The sequence below is a fragment of the Pararge aegeria genome, chromosome 19 (genome assembly GCF_905163445.1).
Source record: "Pararge aegeria chromosome 19, ilParAegt1.1, whole genome shotgun sequence".
Taxonomy (NCBI): Eukaryota; Metazoa; Arthropoda; class Insecta; order Lepidoptera; family Nymphalidae; genus Pararge; species Pararge aegeria.
In genome coordinates, this window is record NC_053198.1 from 776,708 (window position 1) to 803,091 (window position 26,384).

General features: G+C 34.3%; 1 protein-coding gene across 1 annotated transcript in view; it reads left to right on the forward strand.

Annotated features, from left to right (window-relative positions):
- The window catches only part of LOC120632379 (neural cell adhesion molecule 2-like), a 157,171-nt gene that overhangs the window by 67,104 nt on the left and 63,683 nt on the right, over positions 1–26,384 (forward strand). The window contains exons 2-4 of the mRNA XM_039902238.1: positions 9,862–9,994; positions 11,207–11,415; positions 25,535–25,645. Coding sequence (XP_039758172.1) covers positions 9,862–9,994; positions 11,207–11,415; positions 25,535–25,645 — 453 coding nt within the window. The remainder of the gene's footprint in view (positions 1–9,861; positions 9,995–11,206; positions 11,416–25,534; positions 25,646–26,384) is intronic.

Below are 26,384 nucleotides of genomic sequence, written 5' to 3' on the forward strand. Positions count from 1 at the left end.
TCTGAATTGTTCCAAAGGCAGGGGGTTTGTTATAAATAGGGCCAAATTGAATAGGGTTTTCTCCACTAGATGGCACATTAATAGCTCAATTTTGGCATGCCAAACATTAGCCATGCAAAAAGACAATTTCCCCTCCAACTAAATGTATGATGCTAGTGCTAGGAGTGTTATAATTATAATATAACTAACATAATATATAATTAAAATATATTGTTAGGTAGCTTTATAATATTTTAGTTTTTTTACACTTTTACACATTGCAACAAATCTGCAACTCCTACGAAAGAGTCCAAATTAATTTTTCCAGTAAGAGACTGAATTTGCGTTTCATTTTTGACTACCGAAAAACTTGTCTTCAAGTATAAATAGAAGTTAATTGAAGTGAATCGAAGAAGATGTTGGGCGGACTCCAGGAGGATAAAGAAAAGAAATATATTTTTAAAGCCACCACACCATGTCTGCTAGCACTGCTAATAGGACCGGTGGAACAGCAAGCAGAACACAAAGTTTCATACAAATAACTTTCTATAGTTTTGTTACAGATAATATAGTTGGTAAAAGCATCTGTTACAGAGAAATATTTAATTAAAAAGTTAAAACTTGTGCAGACATTTAAAGCTGAATTATTGTACCATGACAGTAAGGCTAGTCGCACATTTGCCATAATTGCCTGAGTCAGATTTGAATTCCATGCGTTACTTTTCTTTTTAGACAATTTAGTTTTGGGGAATTCAAAACTTAATTTATCAGTTTACCTTTTATTTAAATCCTATCAGCTGCGCCATGCCGTGATGTGATTTTTATGACAATCGTCTGTGCGATCTTCGACATTAATAAAAATACTATAATGTAGTGCGGAAAGTAATAAATGTGATGACTTAAGGCATACCGTCAAATATAAGTCAGAAAGAAAAAAATCCCAAAATTCTATTAATTTGATAACATGCAGTCTAACTTGAGTTACGGTGTACACGATATACTTACTTGCTCTATAAACATCCAACAATAAACTCCCAAAATAAATTTAATCTATACTAATGTTACAAGAAGAAAGAAAGACAGATATGTTTGTTAATTTGTAATTCATAAACTTTGAAATTTCTGAACCGTTTTTAATAACTCTTTCACTATTAGACAGTTATTTTATGCGAAAGTAGAAAAGCTATATTTAATTTCAGTGAAATTAAGTTTTGTGATATAAAACAAAAACGAAAAGTACCTTATTTTGTTGAATTACTAGTTGCTATAAAAAAACAACGCGCTTTCCATTCTAGCAATAGATGCCAACATTTACAAGTGCGAAAAAAGGCGCAGTAGAAGAAGAAAAAGAAGCGGCACTATGCGGCCAGCCTAAACTGCACAGTAAATTCTAAACGCATAGCGTGACTTTGTGTACAAAGTTGTGCTAACTTTGTACACAAAATTAATAAAATGTAGCACATTGTACTCCCGGTACACCAGGAGTACAATTTTATGACATTTGGTGTATCCGTACTTGCAAGCTTTTATCTTCATTATAGGTGTTAGTTATGTAGTCTGGGCAGGGCCGTCTTACAGCCGACTTCAGTACTACTGTCTGAATTTGAACCTGGTACAATGTGTGGAGTGGAGCTGAGTCAAATGCCTGTATATAGTACTAATGACAGAAAAAGTGTAATGTTACCAATTTTTTTTTAATTCAAAACGTTATCTTATTAGAAATATGTCATTCGTTAACCACTGAGGCACATTGAGGCCCTTCGCGTGATAAACTGCTTAATGTACTTAATGAATCACTTAGACTCCAGGATCTTTTGTACTCGCCTGTATTGATAAATATTGGTCGTAGTTTATAAGCGGCGGCTAGAGTTTCGGCCTTCCTTGTAGAGTTATATATAAACTATAAAAGGATATCAAGTTTTGAAAACAGTTACTTTCGTGTACAATTCTGCACTTATAATAAAACCTCGAATGTACGAAATGTACATAACATTGGAGATATAAAAAATAATTTCGGAAGGCATTCTATAATCGATACTGAAACCAAAACTACAATTTTTCGTGCCTGTCTGACTGTCTGTCTGTATCTGGGCCGCGGATCACGCTGAAACTACCGAATGTATTCAAATGAAACTTTACGTGAACTCAAAGTTCATACTAAGAGGTAGGACAGATGATATATTTTATTCGTGTAGGTGTTAAGTTAAAGAAAAAAAAGGTGTAACGTAATTTTCGCGAGCGAAGCCGCAGGGAACTATATGTAATAAATATTTTTGTCTCCTGAGAGAATTATTCTCTTTGTACGGGAAGAATATCCCTTGTATTATAAGGGACAGTTTCGGTTTTCCTCCTTCACATAAAACCGTGTGTAATAACGCTTTGTTGGAGAAGAAAGGAGAATAATTATTGTTACGTCAAAAACATCTTTTGATTCCCTAATAATTTATTTTTATTCTATGATATTATATTATAACTATATTTTTGTAATATGAGAGACTAACAAACACATCTTCGCATTTAAAGCACTATTAATACTAGTAACAAAGCTGAAATATTTGTTCTTTTGTTTGTTTGTTTGAACGCGGTTATTTTTGGAATGACCAGTCGGATGTGAGAAACCTTTTTTGCATTTGATAGCATAATAATTGAGGAAGCCAGACGGATGAGGTAACACGGTGGGCAGGGTTATAGATATATACAGGTGGACCCATCAAGCTACTAGTCGGAATTTAAAAGTAATTTTTGCATTAGTTAGCTCCATTCTTGAGCAGGCTGGTGAGACCATACGGTACAAGTTGCATAGCATAATTGACGTGCGTATCAAATTTCAAATCTGTCTGCCGTAAAAAAAAAACAATTTTCCCTCGGGAACCACTTAAGGAATCGTGATAAAAGATAGCCTATGGTCTTTTCCATGTCAAAGGCTACATGCATGTCAAATTTCATCCAAATCCCTTAAGCCGTTTTTGCGTGATTGAGTAACCAACATCCACACTGTCACATTTATAATATTAAGTAGAATATTTATATATATATATAATGTAGCTTATGGAATCCACTTGGATTTGAAAAATCTTTTTTTCATGTGATGTCGAATGAAGTTCTTGAAAAAGGGCGAGACGACGCGCTACGTCGCAGTAACTGTGCAGAGTAACGTAAGAAAGTTTGCATGCGAATCAGAAGTTATTTGCGGTGGACGCTAGTCGAAAATAAACAAGTAGTCACCATAGGAATGAAAAACTTCACCCAAATTAAAATATGGGCGTCAACTAGCTAAGAACTGTAAAATAATTATAATTAGGTAATTGCTGATTCACACTAGAATTAATTAAGTTACATAATTGACTCTCTACCTAGTGAGTATAATAATTTATAGCAACATTTTGTTCCGGCATCAATTTCATTATAAGCTAAATCCCGTCCTAATTTGACAGTGCATTATTAATTAATCCTCTTTATTAATAACGCACTGTACTTTTATGTAAAATATTGTGCAGTCATAAATTATAAATAGTAACGCAAAATTTAAATACACTATTGGTCGCGCTCTGGTCGATATTCAGACCATAATTAATGTAAATAATAAGTTTGAACCTAGTTTAAACATTATTAAGGTTCTATTGTCAAAAACTATATTTCTTTTATTACATTGTCAATTTGCCTGTTTTTCAAACAAATTATAATACAAACAATGATTAAAAAAGAGTATATAATATGCGTGTATGTGCCAAATACATGGTAGTATGTGTAATTGTTTATTTATTGATTTAATGCATTTTTATACTTAGTTAAAAATAAAAATAGCATTCTGACCCCCTTTCTCTTTATAAACTATAAGTATGGGAAATTTCATAACCCTCCGTCTGCGTTATTAAATTATTAAATTTTAAAAAGGGGTACAGAGTTTTTCCTTCACGTATTAATATATAGATATTTTAGAAATAAAGTACTTTTGTTAGAGGTTTTATACACCGTGGATTTAAGTCTTAATTATCTGGTTTTTCTTCCACGCAAATACTGCAAGACGAATTTGAATAAAGTTTGGATTGAAAATAGTTTTTATTCTGGATTAAAACAAGGGCTGCATTTGACCCCGGAAAAATATAATAGTAAATGTAACTTCGATGAGCTATAACTAGTATATTTGATTTATACTAGCTGTTATGGAAGATTAAACGTTACAACTTGACAAATTTATCAGATGAACCCAAAAGTTACCTTTGTTAACTTGATAAGTTAGACTAGATGCACTGTAGTCGAAAATGCTTACCTTTCGAGCAGTGGATGCTACAATCTATAGAAATGTTTGCTCAACCTTAATAACTCCACCTTCCTCCGTCTATTTTGAAAATCACCTTACACGAACCAGACGCCGTTTATATTTTATTGTTTAAAATAAACCGTTTATATTTACGCTGTCACAGTCTGTTTAACGAGGGCGCGCTGACCGTTATAGCATTTATAGCCAAACAAGACACTTTTAGTTGCTTCACGCGATATGGAAACTACCTTAGATATTAGCGAATCTTTTTGTTTATAAGCTTGTATGAAAGTGAATATTAAAAAAATATAGCAAATTTATTTGAATATTTATTTTATTAGCCTCTGCCGTAAAAATGATGTGCGTGTGTGTGAGAGTGTGTGTTTGTGCCTATGTTACTCTCCGTCCTTAAATCTAAATCTACGTCAAAAATTAACTTAGTAAGTTAGGGAATGTAGGTAGGACAAACAAACAACCACAAACACACTTTTATATTTCTAAGTAAGGGTTGTTCCAGTGGTCGTATTTTTTATAGATTTAAGTCCTTTAACTGTATCCAATTTTTATTTTAACTTTAAAGCACAAAATGTTAATTTCTTTTATATCTTTTTATGTTTTCTAGCTGTCTGAAGATCATGTGAAACTTCTAATTGGTTGTAATTTCCAACTTTTTCTTGTCTGTCTACTTTTTGTTTGAGCTGTAATTTTTCATTGTACAGTGAAATAAAGTTATATTTACTACAACAACATTCTCCAAGTAGGTACATAATATGAAGGCTGAATTTTTGAAATATTACAGAACATTTAACATTATTCGTCTTACTGCCAAATGTTATTTATATATCAACTATAATAAAATATCTAATGTTGATACACGAACAATTTTAATTAAGCTGCCTCCTAAGGGATAACATATTATATTTTGTTCATGTTTGTTAACAAAATTGAACTTTCGGAGCGCATTTGATCACTCGTATTTGACCAGCAATTTCGATAACACGCATTTTATACAAAATTGCTAATCTATTGGTGAAATTACTTTAGAAAAAAGAAATGATTATGTTATATATATATAATCTAGACGAAGAAATTCCCCACTTCTTCTAAGTAATATTGGTTTTGCATGTCGTTGGTTAAATACTAGACGTGAACCCTTTACGTGGGCTAGATGGAAGACGAGGTATTGGGAAAATAACTTTAATTTTTGCAAAGTTTTCAACAGCAAATATAGTGCGACGGGCATTTTTCACGTAAAAATTGGCACTTTTAGGAAAATTAGTATGATAACTATTTTTAGTTTTGTTTTAATTTTTATTTTTGTTATAAGCTATTTGTTGGTTATGTTATCGTTTATATATAACTGAGTTGTGGCAACTTCATTGGTTTATGTGATAAAAAATAAGGCATTGATCTTATGTAATAGTACTGTTTATTTCACTTGAAAATCTAATAAATAAATAAATACTCGACTGTAGATCACAGAGTCCTGAGTGGATTCAATCTCCAGGTCGAGCTAATGAAAAGTATGGTTTTTCTATTTAGTAAATCTTAGAACCAGCCCGGAGATTGGAAATTAGGAAAGAACACCCCGTGCCTCGGAGAGCACGTTAAGCTGTTAATCCTGCGCCTAATCTGTTTCCGGTCGTGTCGGATCTGCTGTCGCGACTTGGACTATGAGAGTGAGGGCATAGAGATTGCACCTGTCTTTGTGCAAACACTTGTACATTTATATCTCCCGCTCAGTTGGAAAAAAGCTTTGGGGATAGAACACAGTGGCCGAAATCGGTCATTAAAACTGTGTTTAAAAATCATTGCCGTACATTGTGACTTCTTTACTTTTAACTATAATTTACAATATTAACTTGAAGTTATTGAATCGGTGGTAGAGAATAAATGGAATTATGTTAATCCCGAAATAAACATTGAATTCGTGTAAACATGAGTTGTAATGTATTCATGCAGAGCGTCGGTCGGATCGCAAGTGTAAACAGTGTGTTTGGTATAAGTTCATGAGTGATAGCGGGTACGCATTTACAAGAGGGCCCGCAAGCAAGACGCGCGCTAATTATGTTTTCTATTACCATAGAAATTACAAGAAACACTAATTAACAACTAAGGTATTTATTTTGCACCAATTGAACCACTATATATTTTTAATAAAAAATAGTGTGGTCCTTGTTAAAACCGATAAATTATGTGACCGATAGTTCGATTTTTATCACATTTATGTTTTTTTTATATGTAATAAAAAACCTAAAAATTTTATAAACATAATTTAATACCTTATAACTTTATGCTACATTATCTTTTATTTTGGTACCGTTTCGTACAACTATAATCCGAGTCGTATATGTGTGGAAGAACTTTTGTTAAAAAATTTGTGTGAAATCAATACATCTTGAGAGTTTCAATAACGGTATGTATGATACGTGCGTGGAGAGCGTAATATTACACAATAGCCAAGTCTTTGAAAGGGTGTGTTTTAACCCTTATCAATTCCTGCTCCGCACTCTGTCGGAACTCTAAATCGCGGTCTTTGTTCAGACCAGCGAGCAAAGAAAATTTAAAAATTAAAGCTTAAAAAATTTATTGTTGAGTATTGAACACGAGACCTACCATTTACACCATAGTAGTCACAATTCCACCGCAGGGAGGCTGCATTGCTGAGCGCTGTGGTCGACAATATTTTATCCCATTCAATTGCTTTTGAATTGGACTATACATGAATCGACATTTGTGTAAACAATCTTTACAATTTCTTACGAACCCAGTTGGGTGCAATCGGTCAAATTATTTATTGTTCAACTTCAATTCCCCACTGATTGAACCCAGTCTCATTGGGAATTACACAAATACCCGGATTGATTGACAAGTTTAAGGTTGGATTCCAATGATTCCAAATAAGGGATTTCAGCCGAAATCTACAACGGGGGTCGTAAAGTTTACATTGTTTCTTTTATTAAACAACTAGCTTTTGCCCGCCACTTCATGTTTGTATCTTTGTTGTAAATCCCGCAAAAACTGGAAGTTTTCCTGGGATAAAATATGTTCTGTTTTTTTTATGAAATTATAGCGCTGGACTGCCTCACAATTGAAATGCGCGTGCCTAGAAGATGTCAGTTCAGTCTTGAGTTGAACCATACTATATACCATGCTACTACCAGGTGCAGTTTTGTGGTTTTTCATGAATCCTGCGGAACTGTTCATTTTTACGGTATAAAAAGCCTAAGAGATTCCATATTCCAGTCAGATTGGTTCAGTAGTTTTTGCGTGAAAGAGTAACAAACATCCATCCATCAAACCATCCATACAAACTTTTGCATTTATAATATTAGTAGGAAGTAGGATATCGAGGAAGGCACAGTGTATATGGGAAAAAATTTATGTGAGACTCAGAGGAACTTTGGCATTGTTGTGAAATCTTTATCCGTTTTCACAGCTTAACCGATCTTGGTTAAACGAAGGGTATTATTCTTAATCCTCCCGGAAAAGCATAAGGGTGGCATTTCTACGAGATGTTTCCCTGGCTTTACTGGAATAAAAATTCTATGTTCATATTCGGGAGAGCTATCAATTTTAAATGAAGTGGAAATGTAAAAGTGTATGGAGCAACCGTGACCTAACATGCTAGGTGGCATTGCGTTTGAGTTTGCAATGTTCTGTAATCGAATAAGTCTAAGGATAAAGGATTTAGGTAATATAAAAAATTTACTTACGAATGTCTTATCTTAATCCACCCCTTAAGCTGACGCGATTTTAACTTTGGTAACTTTACACAAAAACAGAGATCGTAAAATGTAACACTTGTTCACTAATGAAGTATGAAATGTTCTGGTTAAGAGTATCCCGTTATTTAGATGGAAGGAACGCAGATGTTCAGATTTGTATTGCATTATGTCGACACGTTGCTGAGTACTAAATTTAGTAATATTTCAAATCAAAAGTAAAGAAAAAAAACTGAAGATTTGGCATTTGTTGGAGAAGGCTTTCAATAGTTAAAATATATTCTTAGACAATAAAATATGAGACTTGACATGTTACGTATTTGATTAATGGTAATGAATAAATGACTATTGGCTATTGAATATCCATACTTATATTATAAATGTGGGGACATAAAAAAATACTCTCAAGCACATAACGTGAACTTTGATAACTGTAGGGTATAATCACAATATACAAACAAAGTACTTATATAATAATAATAATTCATCTAAATACTTTACATACATATATAACTTAACACCTCATTCTTATTTACCAATAATACTTTGAACATACAAACATTCACGAACTTACATTTGCAATCATACCTACCGGTGTAATGCAACCAGTAAATACCGTAAATACCGATCTCGCAGTTGAAACGCACAACTCCCGACTGGTTTTATGACGTCGTCGTTTGCACGTAGGTAGTCGGTACACTAACGGCCTGCCGGCAGTTATTGGACTCCTGCACAAATCGTGTCGCTCAATGTAAAACTAATGTTTTTGTATTTCTTATCGGCTCTAAAAAATATTGCAAATCCCGTAGTAAAGTTATTCCGAACGACAAGTGTGTTTTACATTTAGTACAAACCTAAATATCATCGGACGATCATAACTCGCCAAACATTACTCCATAAAATAACTAAAGCTACAGTAGCTCTCTTTATCTCAATATTTTGTTCACACCGACTTCATATTAGGAGGCACTTGTGTAGTTAGGTGCTCACCGGATCATACCTACTAGAGATGTAATGCGATCCCCGAGGTGTCGATTTCCATAGCAACTGGACGCAGCCGACACACGACTCCGTGCGACCAATTGGATCGCTGCGTGTCACACCTCACTGAAAGGGCGTTCACCCAGCATCAACCTTAGTACAAGTATGATAAATATACAACGACAATACACACATCGCCATCTAGCCCCAAATTAAGCGAAGCTTGTGGTATGGGAACTAAGATAGCTGATGAGTATTTTTATGAATGTACGCTGAAAAACATCCATTTTCATCACACAAACATTTTCCAGTTGTGGGAATCGAACAACGAAGGACATTTCTAAATTAAAGAAAAATTGTGACTGCAATAATTTGAACATAATATAAGTAAGAATACACTTGCAGTGCAATATACTAGGTTACATCACATAATTAATTCGTCTAAAATTTTACAATAAACTACCGATTGACATCTTGGAGATGTCTCTTAAAAAGTTCAAAGTTTGTATTAAACGTAAGCTTATAGAAAAGACCTTTTATAGTATTAATTACTACGTTATCGATAAAAAAGCTTAGGTATGAGTTACTGCTCTAACCAGGTTTATATTCTAATAATTTTAACTAACAAGGTGAGATGGTGATACCAAAAAAGAACACCCAGCTAAGTTTGTTGTGGGCTTCTTAGACCAGGACACGTTTGAAACCCACGTAGCGTTAGTTTTACAAATATGGTTATCGCTATCATCTCACTACCGTGTACACATTTCTCATGTATTGGACGCATCAATAGTGCCATCTATGGGCCTACTTGAATAGAGATATTTTTGACTTTGAACCCACAGCCTTAGAGTCGGAAAGCATTGCCCGGATAACTGCCCGAATTGATGAAAATAAAGATTATACTTTTGTTCGCAGTACCAACAGCGCATGTGGCTGGAGTGGTCGGCAAGAAAGCCGCTTTGCCCTGCGACACACAGCCACTCTCGGCGGACGATAGAGTCGCCATGGTGCTTTGGTTCAAGGAGGCTGACTGGGAACCGCTGTACAGGTAATTTCGATAACCGACAGTTTAGTTTTGTATAAGGCTAGATGCATGCCAAATTTCATCAAAATCCGTTTAGCCGTTGTCGCGTGATTGGGTAACAAACATGCACACTTTCACATTTATAATATTTAATATAATATATATATTTATATATATATCTTATATATATATATATATATATATATATATATATAATAGGATTTATATATATGGTAGGATTGAGTTTAAATTGTAATTTAAAAAAAAAACTTATTTAATAAATAATAAAATCAAACATGAAATTATTTTATAACCCCGGGTTTGTACAGTATCTCGGCTCCGACATTTCGGAGTTATACAGTCTGTGGCATTGTGGCTCCCGAATTTAATTTTTTCAAATATGAATTAGTCGGGAGTGTTCTTAGCTATGTTTGATGAAAATTGATCCAAGATGGCCGCCGACAAAAAATGGCGGATGTGATATTTTTTCACAACTCCTTCAATCAAGTCAAATGACAGGGCTTGATTACTAGAATACTATATTGAAAAACGGGGGTTTTAATTATTTTTTTTTGACAACCTTTTTCGAGATTAATCGAAATGGCTGTACTGGCCAAAACATGCGAGCAGCGGCTGGCAAAGGTTTTATGAAAATACATATCTTTTTAGTGGACTAGTAAATTATATCTGTCGTGTAATTTAAAAAAAATAACGATTTTTGCTCCGAAAAATGGCCACTAAGGAGGTTGCCATGTTTTGTTCAAATTTTGAACTGGCTTGAAAATGGAAAGCTGTTTGTTGAAAAAATAACAAATGAAAGTACGTTGTTCGTCATTGATCCTGAAAAGTAGTTGTATTTAAATTTGTAAATTCAACAATTACTGTATTTTCAAATAAAAAATTCTGCCTAGGCTTCAGTTTTTATTTCCGCGCACTATATTATTTTAGGGAAAGTACAAGCCTTAGCCGCAACTAGGCGGGGATGGGTTTACGTATTTTATATTTACATGTTCTTCCATCAATGCCTGTTACCTAGGAATAAAAGTAAAACCGATGTTGGCAAAAAATTATAAACAGATATCAATTTCATCCTGGAAATACACAGGACACTTTTTAGCTAAGCAATATTGATATAGATTATTTGTTGTTTTTCTCGGTAAGATCGGTGACCAGCAAAAAAATAAATTGATGGAGTGAGATAAAAGAGGTTTTATTATAATAAAATTATTTGTCCAGCTACGACGTCCGAGGTAGAACACTCAGCCAGCCCAAGCTCTGGTCATCTCCCACTGGCTTCGGCACGCGGGCCTTCTTCCGTGCCAGTGCCGCCCCCTCCACTCTGCTGGTGGACAACGTCAGCACGGCTGATACAGGCGTCTACAGATGCAGGGTCGACTTCAAGAACTCCCCTACGAGGAATTTGAGAATCAACTTTACTGTTATAAGTAAGTAAAACTACCTTTGTTCTCAGTTAGTTAAGTAGTCTACTACTACTTAGCCTTCTACTAACTAGCATTTGTGGCAGTATTATTGTTTGTATTGTTGTGTTCCGGTCTGAAGGGTGTGAGTATTGGTGTCGTTACTGACACTTGAGGCTTAACAGGTACGCCTGAAATTGATGGGCACAGGGCGGCATGTTGCAGGACGTGCTCCTTACATGCCCTGTTGCTCTGTTTATATGCGATTATTTTCCACTTACTTTTAGGACCAGGGTCATCTGCTTGGTCTATTTATACCTATAAAATAAGAAAAGAAAGTTGCAAAGTTACTCATTACGTGTGCAGATTAGTGTACACCCACTGATGTTGGAGGTTACATAAGATTCATAATTCGTTTAAAGGAAATTGCATACAATTCTACAATAAACTACCACAGTTGCGTGCGGTGCGCGGTAGCGAGCGCGCGTTCTATTCCTCGGTGGTGATATTTTTATATAACTACCCGCATTTGAAAATAAAATAAAATGAGTGAGAAAAGTAAGGGAGACGCAATTATTGGCGGTAGTGACATGAGTGAAAGTGACGGTATAAATATTAATATATTAAATGAGCAACAATTTAATGAGAACGCGGAAAGAATAGACTCACCTATATTAATGAGACCGGACAAGCGAGGTAGGAGTGATAGCGGAAAGGATGATGTAGACGGTGATGAGGGCTTTACGACGGTGGAGAGAAGACGAAAACGCCTCGCTCGTAGTAGTACACAAATAAATGTAAGCGAGAATTTGTATGAAATTTCTATAACATCTTTGGAGATATTACCTAAACAGATTAGCCTTGCGAAGTTCCTTCGATCACTAAGTATACCTAGCATATTGAAAGTTAAATATAAAAGCCCCTACAAAGTAATAGTGACATTCGCATCGAAAAATGATGCAGATATCCTATTAAACTGTCCTAAACTGGTCGATTTGGGATACAGATGTCAATTTACGCATGAAATTAATTTAGCTTACGGCATAGTAAAGCAGGTTGAGCTAGAAGTTAATGACGAAGAATTACAGAAAATATTTGTTTGTGACTGTGAGATCGTTTCTGTAAAAAGATTAAAGAGGCTAACAGAAGACGGAAAATGGATAGATAGTGAAACTGTGCGACTTAGTTTTAGAAGTTCTACATTACCTAGCTATGTCTATGCTTATGGTTGCAGGCTCAAAGTGGAACGGTTCATATTTCCAGTAACCCAATGTTCCAGATGCTGGCATTTTGGACATTTAATGCGGGCATGCCCTACAAGGAAGATAATTTGTCCTAAATGTGGGGAAAATCATGTTAATTGTGAAACAAAATCATTTAGATGTGTTAATTGTAAAGGACCACATATATCCTTGGATAAATCTTGTCCAGTATTTAAAAAAGAAAAGGAAATTCGTCGTGTTATGAGTGAAGAAGGAGTGACATACCGAAAAGCACTAGAGTATTATTTGGAAAAAGAGAAGGATCAAAATCAGGTTCAGAAGAACTATTATGAAACTACAGCCAAGAGCCAAACAGCAGACATCACAACTCATAAGTTATCATACAGGGATATTCTAGTAAGTCAAATTTATAGGGGGAAAGCTAATAAAGAAGCTAATGATGCCAAAAGTGAATTTGATACTGAAAGGATACAAGAAATGACTGTTCCTGGACCTACAAGACGTAAAAAGAAAAAGAAGAGACGGCAAATGAGTAAAGAGTGGACGTTGGATAGTGAAGAAACCCAATCGGAGCAGGAGAATAGTCAGGAGGAGGAGATGGGCAAACGAAAGAGAGAGTCTACTGCCTTTTCTTTTAAGCGATGCTGGCTGAAATTGAAGGCGGTTTTTTTAGCAGACATTTCTTTTGAAGAAAAAATCAAAAATGTTATGAAAATTGTGTGGGAAGAGTTGTCATCGGTGTTAATTAAATTAGTGGGGGAAGGTTTTTTGCAAAATATTTTAAAGTATATTTTTAATGGATAAGCACTTTAATTTAAGAATAGCCCAATGGAACTCACAAAGTCTGAGGCCGAAAAGGTTACCATTCGAAATTTTGTTAAACAGGGAACGAATTCATATTGCATTGGTAAGTGAAACGTGGCTCGAGCCGGATTCCAATATTAGTTTTAATGGTTATAATATTTTTAGAAAGGATCGATTGGATGCATACGGGGGTGTGGCAATTATTGTTCACAGGTCAATTAAAGCTCAAGTGTGTCATACAAGTTTTAGTAATGCAGGCATAGAAAATATTCATGTTAAGATATTTAACTGTAAACTTTTAAAGAATATTGTATCAATTTACTGTCCATCATCTGTTTATACAACAAAGAATGATTGGGATGACGTATTTTCCACATTTTCTAAGTCATCTTTGGTAGCAGGGGATTTTAACGGCCACCACACTAACTGGTCCTATAAAAGCGATACTCGGGGTATTTATTTGTTTGAGTCTTCCATTGAAAATAACTTTATTTCACTAAATAATGGTGATGCAACTAGAGTTAAACTAGTAAATAGTACTTTACAAGAAACTTCTCCAGATATTACGTTTGCCACTACCGATATTGCCATAAATTGTTATTGGGGGGTAAGTAATGATAATTTGGGTAGCGATCACGTAGTAATTAAATGTTTGTTAGTATATAAGGATAAATTGCAGTTAACATCCAAAAGAAATTTCAAATTAGCAAACTGGGATTGTTATAGAAAGTGTATAGCTGAATCCTTAATTAGTAGATCCCAGAATGATATACAGAGTATGTATGATTTATTTATAGATATTATAAATAATGCGGCCGATATAAATATACCTAAATATAAAATTTGTACCAACCCTAGTCAAAAATTTGTGCCAAAACACTATTGGAATCCCAGTTTATCCAAACTCATAGCACAAAGACGACTTGCTTTAAAGAATTTGCGACGTAATCCTACACCCCATAACTTACAGCTACTGGAGTCTAAAATATTAGAGGTACAGCGTAAAGCATGTGAGGCTAAGTCAAAGTCCTGGGAAAACTTTTGTGACACAATTGATCAGACAACAACATCTTCAGATATGTTGCGTAAAATGCGTTGGATCAAGGGCCTTCCAAATAATCGAAGCTATGCATCGGAGGAACAGTGTGAGGAACTTCTTTGTAGTCTGGCGCCTGACTCTGTTAATTTACCACAGCCTATATTTTTATCTAATAATCAATGCCTTGAAAACAATTTTAGTATGCAGGAACTAACAAACTGTTTAAAAAAGAAGGACACTGCACCAGGGGACGATGGGGTTACATATTCTATGATTTATAATCTTCCTGTATGTGCTAAAGAATATTTACTTAAAGTGTATAATTTCATCTTCCGGACAGGTTATATTCCTAGCCAGTGGCGTAGAATACAGGTGGTTGCTATCCCTAAAGCGGGAAAATAATAAATTTAGACCTATTTCGCTTATATCATGTTTGTGCAAAATTTTCCATATTATGCTCGCCCGAAGAATAGAGTGGTTTATAGAAAAAAATAAAATTTTGGCGGAAAGCACCAATGGTTTCAGAAGAGCGCAATCCAGCCTAGATTGTTTGATTAAGTTAATTACGCAGATACAAATAGGTTTCTCAGAAAATAAGCCAACCTTAGCCTGTTTTCTTGATGTTGAAAATGCGTACAATAATGTTTTTATACATAAAATGGTGTGTTTATTGGATAATCTTAACATAGGAAGTAAAATATGTAATTATTTATGGCAGTTTTTGAGTGAAAGGCACCTCATAATTAAAAATACGCATAATAGTTCGGAAATGGTTAGATGGACGAATAAAGGTTTGGCACAGGGAGATCCAATATCTCCTCTCCTATTTAATATAACAACATGTGAAGTTAGTAAATTGATTCAAAATGCATTCATTTGTCAGTACGCCGATGATTTTGTAGTTTATTCACAAGGCAATAGTCTTAGAGAAAGCACTTATAAAGTTCAAGACTCATTAGATATATTTAAGTCAGTTTTGGAAGAATTAGGGTTGGAGATATCAATTAGTAAAACAAGTTTTTGTATATTCAGTAAACGACAGCGTAATGACCCGGTTAGACTTCATGTTAATAACAAGGCAATTGCTTCCACTTGTAATGTTAAGTACTTAGGTATATGGTTGGATCGGTCGTTATTGTGGAGCAAACATATTAATGAGTTAAGTCAAAAAACAATGAAAATTTTGAATTTACTAAAAATTTTAACTGGTCCGTCTTGGGGGGTCCACCCGAAGCATTTAAGAAAACTTTATATATCTTTGCTCCGTAGTAGACTTGACTACGGGTGTTTTTTATATGACAATAGTGCAAAAAGTCACATACAAAAGTTAGACAGAATACAAAACCAGGCATTGCGAATAATTGGGGGTTTTATTAAGACCACACCCATTCATGTAATGGAGTCGGAGTTATGCCTACCGCCGCTGTATCTGAGAAGATATTATTTAGCAACTAAGTACTGCTTTAGAACTCTAAGCTTTTCTAAAAATACGACTATTGAACTGTTAAATAACTGTTATACACTCTGTCAAAATAGTAGGTATTGGCGGAGAAGAAAGACTCCATTAGTGCCTATAATTTATAATGAAATTAAGCATGAGAACATACATTCATGTAGTCCTCTGCAAATGTTCACATTGAATACTTGGGTCACAAATATTGACATTAATAATGTCATAAGTACAGACTTGGATAGTATTAAACAGGCTAAAAGGTTTTATGAAATAAATTCGTTAAGAAATTGTATTGTACAGGAATTGAATAGCAAATATGGTGATTATCATATATTATATACGGATGGTTCTAAATCAGACGAAATTTCGGGAGCAGCGTTTCATGACTCCGGCTCTAATAACATTTTATTTAAAATAACTTCAAATGTTTGTATTATGTCAGTGGAATTATTTGCAATCTCAGAGGCTTTGGCATATGTGGAAGCATCGAGATACAAAAAGGTTGTGATATTTACTGACAGTAAAAGTGCCTTGCAGCATTTAGCTCGGTGCGCCTCTGGGCTCAGAGGTGTTCCGGTAGCGTATGCCATTTTGGCAAGGATTAATAACGTTTTGGAAAGTTTTGTCGAACTGAGACTGCAATGGATACCATCGCATATAGGTTTAAGAGGAAACGAGAAGGCTGACCTGTTAGCAAAAACTGCATGTTTGGAGGGAAGTGAGGTTTTTGTAATGCCAAACTACGCAGAGGTAACCGTGAAATATAAAAGTATAATTTATGATATGTGGAAAGAATATTTTGATAGACGTTCTAAAGAAAAGGGAATTTGGTATCGAACCATACAGAGTCAGCCTCCTCGAAAGCCTTGGTTCGAAGTTGGTAAGTTAAATAGGTCTATGATCAAGATAGCGCATAGGTTGCGTTCTGGGCACGTTCCATCCAATAAATTTTTATTTTTAATGCGGAAATCGGATTCTCCAAATTGTGATGTATGTGGGGTAGTGGAAGATGTACACCATTTGTTGATCGAATGTGCCCATGATGATCAAGGTAGAAGGACATTAATAAGGGATTTAAAATTAAACCTTAGTGATATAGGTGTGTTTCATACCATCTTGTCTTCCCCAACTTCTGGGGAAGCCAAAATGATATATGATTTTTATAGAAGTAGTTATTTATAAGTTGTACAAGAATAGAATAAGTTACGATAGGGTTGACATATTTTTGTAAAATAAAAGCCCTTTAATCAATAAGAATAAAAAAAAAAAAAAATAAATAAATAAACTACCAATTGACATCTTGGAGATGTCTCTTGAAAAGTTCAAAGTTTTTATTAAACGTAAGCTTATAGAAAAGTCTTATTATAGTATAAAGTACTACGTAATCGATAAAAAATCTTGCGTGTAAATTATTGCTCTAACAAGTTTGCTCTTCTAATAATTTAAAATGACATTGTGAGATTTTGATAACAAAAAAAAAACACCCGGCTAAGTTTGTTGTGGGCTTCTTCTTAGACCAGGACGCTTTTGGAACCCTCGTAGCTTTAGTTTTAAGTTTACAAATTTGCTTATCGCCATCATCTCACTACCGTGTAATCTTATGTACGCATCAAAAGTGCCACCTATGGGCCCACTTGAATACCTAAAGATATTTTTGACTTTGACTTTGACTTTGTTGTCTTTCTTATGACTGATTTGTCTTATTGAGATAGCAAAACTGTATCTTTATACACACTTACGTGTCGCTTAACCGATCTCTTATTTACGTGCCAAATATAAAATTCGTCGTTTAAGCAATTAAAATATTACTAGCTTCAACGGTGAAGGAAAACATCGTGAAGAAACCTTCATGCTTGAGATTTCTCCATAATGTTGTCGAAAGGTGTGTGAAGTCCACCAATCCGCACTGGGCCAGCGTGGTGGCCTTAAGCCTTAACCCCTTATCATTGTTTGAAACCCAAGCCCTGTAGTGGATCGGTCATAGGTTTATAGGATGATGAATTAAATTCGTCAATGCAATTTTTTTTTGCCGAAGTTAAAGTCAAATATAACTTTATTCAAATAGGCCCAAATATAGCACTTTTATGCGTGCGTTACATGTAAAATATGTACACAGTTGATGGCGACAACTACATTCATAAACTTAAAACTAAAGTTACGAAGGTTCGTAACGCGCCCTGGTCTAATAAGAATCCCATGACAAACTTAGCTGGTTGTTTTTTTTTGTTATCACCATCTTAGATTGTCATTTAACGTTGTTTAAATTTGAATTTGGATTCCATTTTTACTAATAATAGTAATCCTTTCTTGCCATACTCTATTGATAATACAAGACCTTGAACTAAACTATTACCACTTTATTATTTAACAATATGACAAATGGCCGCAAACTCAGCTTATTTCCAGTGTGCTCCAGTATCAAACTGAGCGAACAACCGCGTCGCCCGGTGGGTTATTATTATATCTAAGAGTTAGAAATTTTAATTTAAAAAAAAGTACAATATTTGAGTAAGCAATACATTTGACAAATGTTTTAAAAAACAAACCCGTCTTAAAACTATAAAAAGAACACTCGACAAAGGCATATTGATCTTATTGATTACTAAAAAAAATATTTTATAATATATTAAAGTTTTAAAGTGCTACAAGTATTTTCGATTATACGTAACAAAGTAGGCGAATAACATAACGCACTTTTAATTAAGTTTCTATTTCGGTTGTCTTTTTTCGAGGTATAGTGTGCTTACTTTGATACTCCTCAGGTAGGTACGCTTGTTCAAAAATAATTGTCGTTTGGCAATTTTCGGAGCATTTAATAAGTTTGTTCTGGGTAGAAATTGATTAATTATTTCAACCTTAATTGGATTTAAGTCAGCGGCACCCAATTACGCCATTTTATTTAGGTAATACCTAGTGGAGAGCTAGCGGGAAATTTTGAGGAGGCACTCGATAAAAGCTAAAAGTTGGTAATGAGTAAAACACTTTACCTTCGCTTGTATAGTGGCCTATTTTTTTTTATTGTATGTCGCAGCTCTATAGAAAATCTATTTCTGAAAACTGTATTTTTTTCCCTAAATCTTCCATTGACTTTTAGTGAAACCCTCTTGCTTAACAATTTTAATATAACAAAATTTAAAAGGAAAATGGACTGTAACAATATAAATATTAGAAGCAAAAATAAACTCGTTATGCAGTTTACTAGGCTACATAAAATGGTTAATTCATTTGTATATTTATCTATAACAAGTTACCGAATTAAATCTTTGAGATGTCTCTCAAAAAATTAACGGGCTAAGTTTGTTGTGGGCTCTTCTTAGACCAGGATGCGTTTGGAACCCTGGTAGTAGTTTGTAGTAATAGTAGTAGTTTGGGTTTAAGTTGGCGAACTAAGTTATCACCATCCCCTTACAATTATGTAAACATATATGTATGAAAGCTTCATAAGTGCCTGCCATAAGCCTACATGAATAAAGACATTTAGAATTAGCAAAAACATTAATTTAATCCCTCTTTTAAAATAATCGAGTTCATAAAGATCTTTATTACAAAGAACACGGGAGGAGAATAATCAATAAGACTGCTCGTGTCCTTCCTCCAAATTTCCCACCAACTCTCCGGCTATAAGCTATAGCGAAAATGTCATTAACGTAAGAGTAATCTTCAAAGAGAGAACCTAAACTAAGATCAGATTTATAATTTAAGTAAGGTTGAAAATAACTACTAAAAAGATTGCTATTTAGTTTTGAGATTAAGAATCATCTACGAGTATCTATACTAAGGTATTTGTCGTGGCTGGTTGACAGACAACCTACAGCCCAAATGGCTGAATGTAAAAATTTGAAATTTTGAGAGAATAATCTTTGGTTGCCCAGGAGGTGTGATAAGAAAGGATTTTATGGAATTCAACCAAAGAGATAAACGGAGTAAGAAAGTATTTGTGTGATAGTTGGACAGTTAAAAAAAAAATTCGTATTTGCTTAAAGGATTTTTTTGCTTTTTAAATGCTGCCGTCGAACAGGCTCAGTAGGGAGTGGTACTTTAGTAAAACTAGCAGACACGCGCGACGTCGTCCGCGAATGAGTCGACTTAAAAAAATAGTCGTATGTCCAATATAAATGATTTCCCAAAACCCCCTGTATACTAAATTTCATGAAAAACGTTGGAGCCGATTCCGAGATTCCAATTATATAAATATAAGAATTGCTCATTTAAAGATATAAGAATCCTTCATTTTTCAAAATATATTTTGGTAGTTAGGACTTGAAATATAATACTTGGTATTTGAGTAAATATAACTTTAAATAATAAATCAATTGCTTATTTTGGCATCTGAGGCTCATAATTATTTAAGTGATACAGTAAACAAGGGACTTAACGTTACTGTTAATACCCGAATGAAGTGGCCGATTGAAACAGTGGGCAGTTTCTGAGTCAAGGCTGTTGGTTCGATTCCCACAACTGTAAAATGTTTGTGTCACGTATAGAATGTTTATCAGCGGCTGGGTGTTTATTTGTATAATATAAATATACTACGGGCTTAGACGCAGAACGCAGTGGCCTTCGTTGTATATTATAAGTATTTATGTATATTATTCACAAAAATATTGATAAGTCATCTTAGTACCCATAACACAAGCTAGGTTCGAGGGCTAGATGGCGACATGTGTTTTGTAGTATTATATTTATTTATTTTATTATTATGCTCGCAAACTTGGTCAGGATAGCATTACGACGAGGGACGATTATTATTTAAAACTAAAGCATTGGGGGTTCAAATTCAAATTCAAATTCAAATTCAAAATTCATTTATTTCAAGTAGGCCTAATTTATAAGCACTTTTGAAACGTCAAGTCAGTCTGTTTGTAGTGACTCTACCACCGGTTTGGAAGGCAGATTCCACTGAGAAGAGCCGGCAAGAAACTCAGCAGATTGCTCTTTTCCAACATCATTTAAAAGTTTAACAATCTTTGGAATTTTTCCGTTTTGTGAGAGATGAGAGCGGAGTGGCCTGCTTCCAAGCAGCCTTGTCGTTATGGAATTCATCAATCGTGTAGTAACTAAAATGCGTACTAGAAGAAGTTCAACGAACATCACAGCCAGGTATTATCTACAGATACCAAATATATTTATTAGTATATAATTTATTATTGAGCTACGTACTTGAAGGATTTTTATGTTTCGTAAATATACAGATTAAGACTAAAATAACACACACGCCGTATTTATAAAGGCTTTTCTTTTGAATGCCATTGCTGGTGGAGTCTCGCTGTATTGCAATAGTAATAAAGGATAGACAAAATGCTTGTAGTGTGTATTTTTTTTTTTTAAAGTCTCGAATGTAGGTTATATTGAACAGATATACCGAGTTGAAAACCAATCAATATCCGGCCCCCGTTATTTCTGGCGAAACGAAAATTTTAGACACGTAACCCGTCGGCATTTCATTAAAATCGCGAGCGATCAAAAGGATTGTCCAATTTACAGCGATGGGAAATCGTGTGGCCCTAGTGACAGCGGGAGTAGCACTTCCTGACCAGCTAAAGAGAACAGAGCTTCACCTTTATTGTAGAACACCAAACGGACAAAGTATAGCAATGCAAAAATGTATAAACAACTTACTAGCTCTTGCGTTTATTGCGGTTTTTGTCAGATTCCATGGGAATCATTATGGGATTAAGCTTAATTTTCTATACTCCGCGAAAAGCAGGAGAATCTGTATAGTGTAATTTATATTTTTTTCAATCCTAATACTCCATACCAAACAGATCTTCGGCAATGTACCCTGCATTGCCGAAGATCTGTTTCGCTCCTTACCGGAGTAATTATCTTAAAAAAATAAAAATTGAAAATGAAATTTTATATTTGCCCACAAAATTGCTTACAATTGTATACAAAAACGACGGTTGGTTTTCAGGGTGGTTTTCTTAACAATTATTTATTGTAAAATCAACATCTGAGGATGCTCCGGTTTCGGAGCGAAACGTGCGTTTTACTACGGCCTTAGCTCTTCTCATCCGTAATCAAGGCCGTGTGTTTGATCCCCACAAGTGGAATACGTTTGTGTGAAGAACATTACTGTTTTTCAGTTTCTGGGTGTTTATATGTATATTATAAGTATTTAAGTATATTATTCATTAAGCATTATTTCACAAGCTAGGTTTACTTTGGGGCTAGATGGCGTTGTATTGTCGTAGTATATTTATTATTATTATTATTTTTATTATCCTGAGAAGAGACCCGTGCGTGCCTTGTAGTGGGCTGGTAATGGGTTGATTTTGATGATGATGGTAAAGCGATGGAATTCGATGAAGACAATGTGTCAGAACCAAATCAAAAACACCGTGTCTCATTACACGCACATACACGATGTTTAAAATAAATCGCTTGTACTAGCACCACTCACTCTGGATTATTGTTTTCACAGTTTCGAAGAATTGTAAATGTAGCTTTCAATAACAGAAGATTAAATTAGTTTTCTAATTAAATTAATACGATAATAAATAGCACTGCAAAGAGGGAAATTAAAAGCGTATTTGTTTGGTAATTCTCGTCATTACATAGCGTTTAATTATACATCTGTATGAACGCTGTTCCGAAGTACGTCTCATTACAATTTAATTCAAATTCATTAAATTCAAGTAGGCCTAGTTTATAAGCACTTTGGAAACGTCAAGTCAGTCTGATTGTTGTGACTCTATTACTGGTTCGGAAGGCAGATTCTAAATTCAAATTCAAAATTTGAATTAAAATCTGCCTTATGTATATTTATCTGTAAATACATTGTTAGTAGGTACCTATTTTTTTTAAATATTGCACGAACGAATTCGCGTTTATATATGATTATGACATGCCTGTTATTTAGAATATAAAGATGTAAAGCCAAGCATAAATATATCCTAGTTGATGCATTCGAAACCTGAAATGTATTCTGGCGAGAAATTCAAAATTTATTACACAAAAACTGGTAATGTAATTAAGAAATAGATTTTTTCAGAAAGGACATTGCCCATTTTCTTAGGAGCATTGGGCCCTCAATGACATTATGTTATGTCACGGTGGTTTTAATTTTATTACGTAGAAAAACAATTATTTTTCAAAATTCTGCACACTATTTTTATTTATTCACCCAGGTTTAAGAGAAAGTTGCTGAAATTGAGGTTATATATTATTATTATCTATGATGGAAACAAAAACCACTTGCCGCAACCGGTCGAATGTTTATATATATGTTGCGATTTTTGAAGTCGTATTTATTATTAAATTATATCGTAATTAGTATTCATTAATGCATATTTTTTTAAGGAAAATGACATTTGCATCATTGTAGCTTTCTTTGATTAGCAAAAGGTTTAGGTTAACTTAAGTTAAGTCAAGTTAAGTTTAGGACGTAATTATTCAAGCAATTTTCGATTTCACGTTATTTGTTCAACCAAGTAGTTAGATATTTAATTATTATATTGAAGTTTAAAAATAGATGTAGGTAATCATTTTAATTCGTCCAAATGTATCGTAATTTTTCGGATCGATTTCTAAGAATTAATTGATTGAAACACAGCTCCGATATCTGGCAACATTTAGGTTCTATTTTGTAGGTTGGCGGGTGTGCAAAATAATTTAGTCAATTAATCAATTATCTATTGAGTTTTTTAATAGGGTAAAAGAAATGTTGATAAAAAACAAATAACCATAAATAAATCAGACATTTTTTTTGGATTAAATATAAATAATAAATAAAATAAAATAAATTTACTACGACAATACACACATCGCCATCTAGCAACAACGTAAGCATAGCTTGTGTTATGGGTACTGAGATAACTGATAATTATTTTTTTATGAATATAATACATATAATATACAGATAAACACCCAGACACTGAAAAACATTCATGTTCATCACACAAACACTCTCCAGTTGTGGGAATCGAACCCACGGCCTTGGACTCAGAAAGCAGGGTCGCTGCCCAATGCGCCACTCGGCCGTCAATATACATGTGACACGCCGCCAAATCCTGGGCCTGTGCACGGGCAATGTCCTTTGCGGCTAAGGGTCAGAGGAAGACTTCAAAAAACTTGTAAAATCAAAACGTAACTTTTTACTGAGTGAAAAAATGATTTATTTATTTACTTTTTAATTCCACTGCAAGATCCTCGACTTTAACTTAACCTGGTAATATATGATGATGCAGTTTAAGATGTTAGCGGGGTAACATTGGGGAATGGGGGTTATACTATTCTTCTGTAAAACTTTGAAATACCACGTTATAAATAGCTCTATTTTTTATCATTCATTGTCCTTTCGATTCGTAATTATTAACCCCGGGAGATAAAAGATAAAAATAATGTATTCTGTATTGTCTGAAAATTTCAATGGACTGAAATTAAAACGGCGATACAGTGGGATATTAATGAGAGGAGCGTACTCGTAAGTAGGTACTTTCTGTACAAAGAGTGATCATTACCACAGTTATAATATAAATGTGAAAATAAGGCCAGTTTTGAATTAAAAACTTTCTACGATTTAAACTAATGACTGGTAACGGACAGGCAATTCTGAGTTAAGCTTTGGGATCACTTTGTGTTTGGGTATACCCAAATGCAAGCTTAATTCTGTTTTTTTTTTAGTAAGCCAGCGTTTGGACGCAGTGGGCAGCGACCCTGCTTTCTGAGTCCAAGGCCGTGGGTTCGAATCCCACTACTGGAAAATGTTTGTTTGATGAGCATGTTTGTTTTTCAGTGTATGGGTGTTAATATGAATATTCTAAGTATTTATGTATATTATTCATGAAAATATTAATCAATCATCTTAGTACCCATAACACAAGCTACGCTTACTTTGGGTCTAGATGGCGATGTGTGTATTGTCGTAGTATATTTATTTATTTATTAAAAAACAATGATGCACTTGCCTAGAAAACGCCTATTCACTCTTGCCTTGAAGGAACTCAAGTTATATGTGGCAGGAAATATAGTTGCCGGGAGGGCGTTCCACATCCTAGTAGAATATTATTATCAACGTTAAAGAAAATTGCAAACCGAAAATTATAACAGAAGCACCAGTGCTTTTGTTATAATTTTCATTTCATTTCATTTGGATGCTCAAGTGGTATAAACGCCGGGGTGAATATAATATTGTATATCAAAGTTTGTGAGACACAGTTTATAAAAGATTAAGTGGAGAAGCATTCTTTGACGCTTATAATTATCTTTAATGACCTATTGCTAGGCACAGGTCTTCTGTAGGCCTATACGCCTATAGGACCTGCTTTCCAAGGTACGGGGCTTAACACTGCCAACTAGAGACAAGTACTAAGAATTCCTTTAAAACCTTATAAAAACTATGTCTCAACCTCACCTCAAACACAGGACGTTACGTTTGTGATTTCTTAAATATGATTAAATAAAAGCAGTCGTTACTTTGCGGAAATCATCAAGCAGAACTTTCATTAACCAGACAAATCTGCATGGCACATTAATCATTTCCACAAACATTGTATTTAAATTAAATTAAGATTGAATAAAAATTGAATTGAGGTTGAATTTAAATTAAGATGAGTTTGAATTGAATAGAATTGAAATTGAAGAAGTAATTGGAATTGAATTGAACCATTTTTTTTTTGTCTGCAGCCCCGCCCAACCGGCCTGTTATAATGGATGCGAAGACCAGAGATATAACCAGGCTATTGGAGCCGTATGACGAAGGGGATACCTTGGAACTGTTGTGCGAGGTGTATGGAGGTGAGTTATTCAATATTTCAATTTCAATACTACAGCCATGACAGGTTCATAGTTACAGACTTAGGTAAATAAAAGAAATAAATAAATATACTACGTTAATACACACATCGCCAACTAGCCCCAAAGTAAGCGTAGCTTGTGTTATGGGTACTAAGATGACTGATTAATAATTATATAAATAACATACTTAAATACTTATAAAATACAGATCACAGAACATTTCCCGGTTGTGGGAATCGAACCCACGGCACTCAGAAAGTAGGGTCGCTGCCCACTTTACCAACCGGCCGTCATATCCACACGACATATAGGTCCAGAGAAAATTATAAATGAGGAAGTAAAAAAAAATCCAAAAGAGTTCCATTTTTATATTTCTAAGGTATTTTATTCCTAAGGTAATTTTGGACCTACCAATGCATAAGTTTAAAGAATGTGTTAAAGCACATTTATTACAGCGAGGTTATTATACAATTGATGAATTTCTTAATGACAAGGTTGCCTGGAAGCATCCGGCTCCGCTTTCATCTCTCACAAGATAGAAAAATGAATTTTGAAATGTAAAATGTAAACTGTTAATGTTGGAAAAGAGCAACTGCTGAGTTTCTTGCCGGCTTCTTCTCGGTAGAATCTGCCTTCCAAACCGGTGGTAGAGTCACTACACACAAACAGACTTGACGTTTCAAAAGTGCTTATATTAGGCCTACTTGAAATAAATGAATATTGAATTTTTTGAATTTAT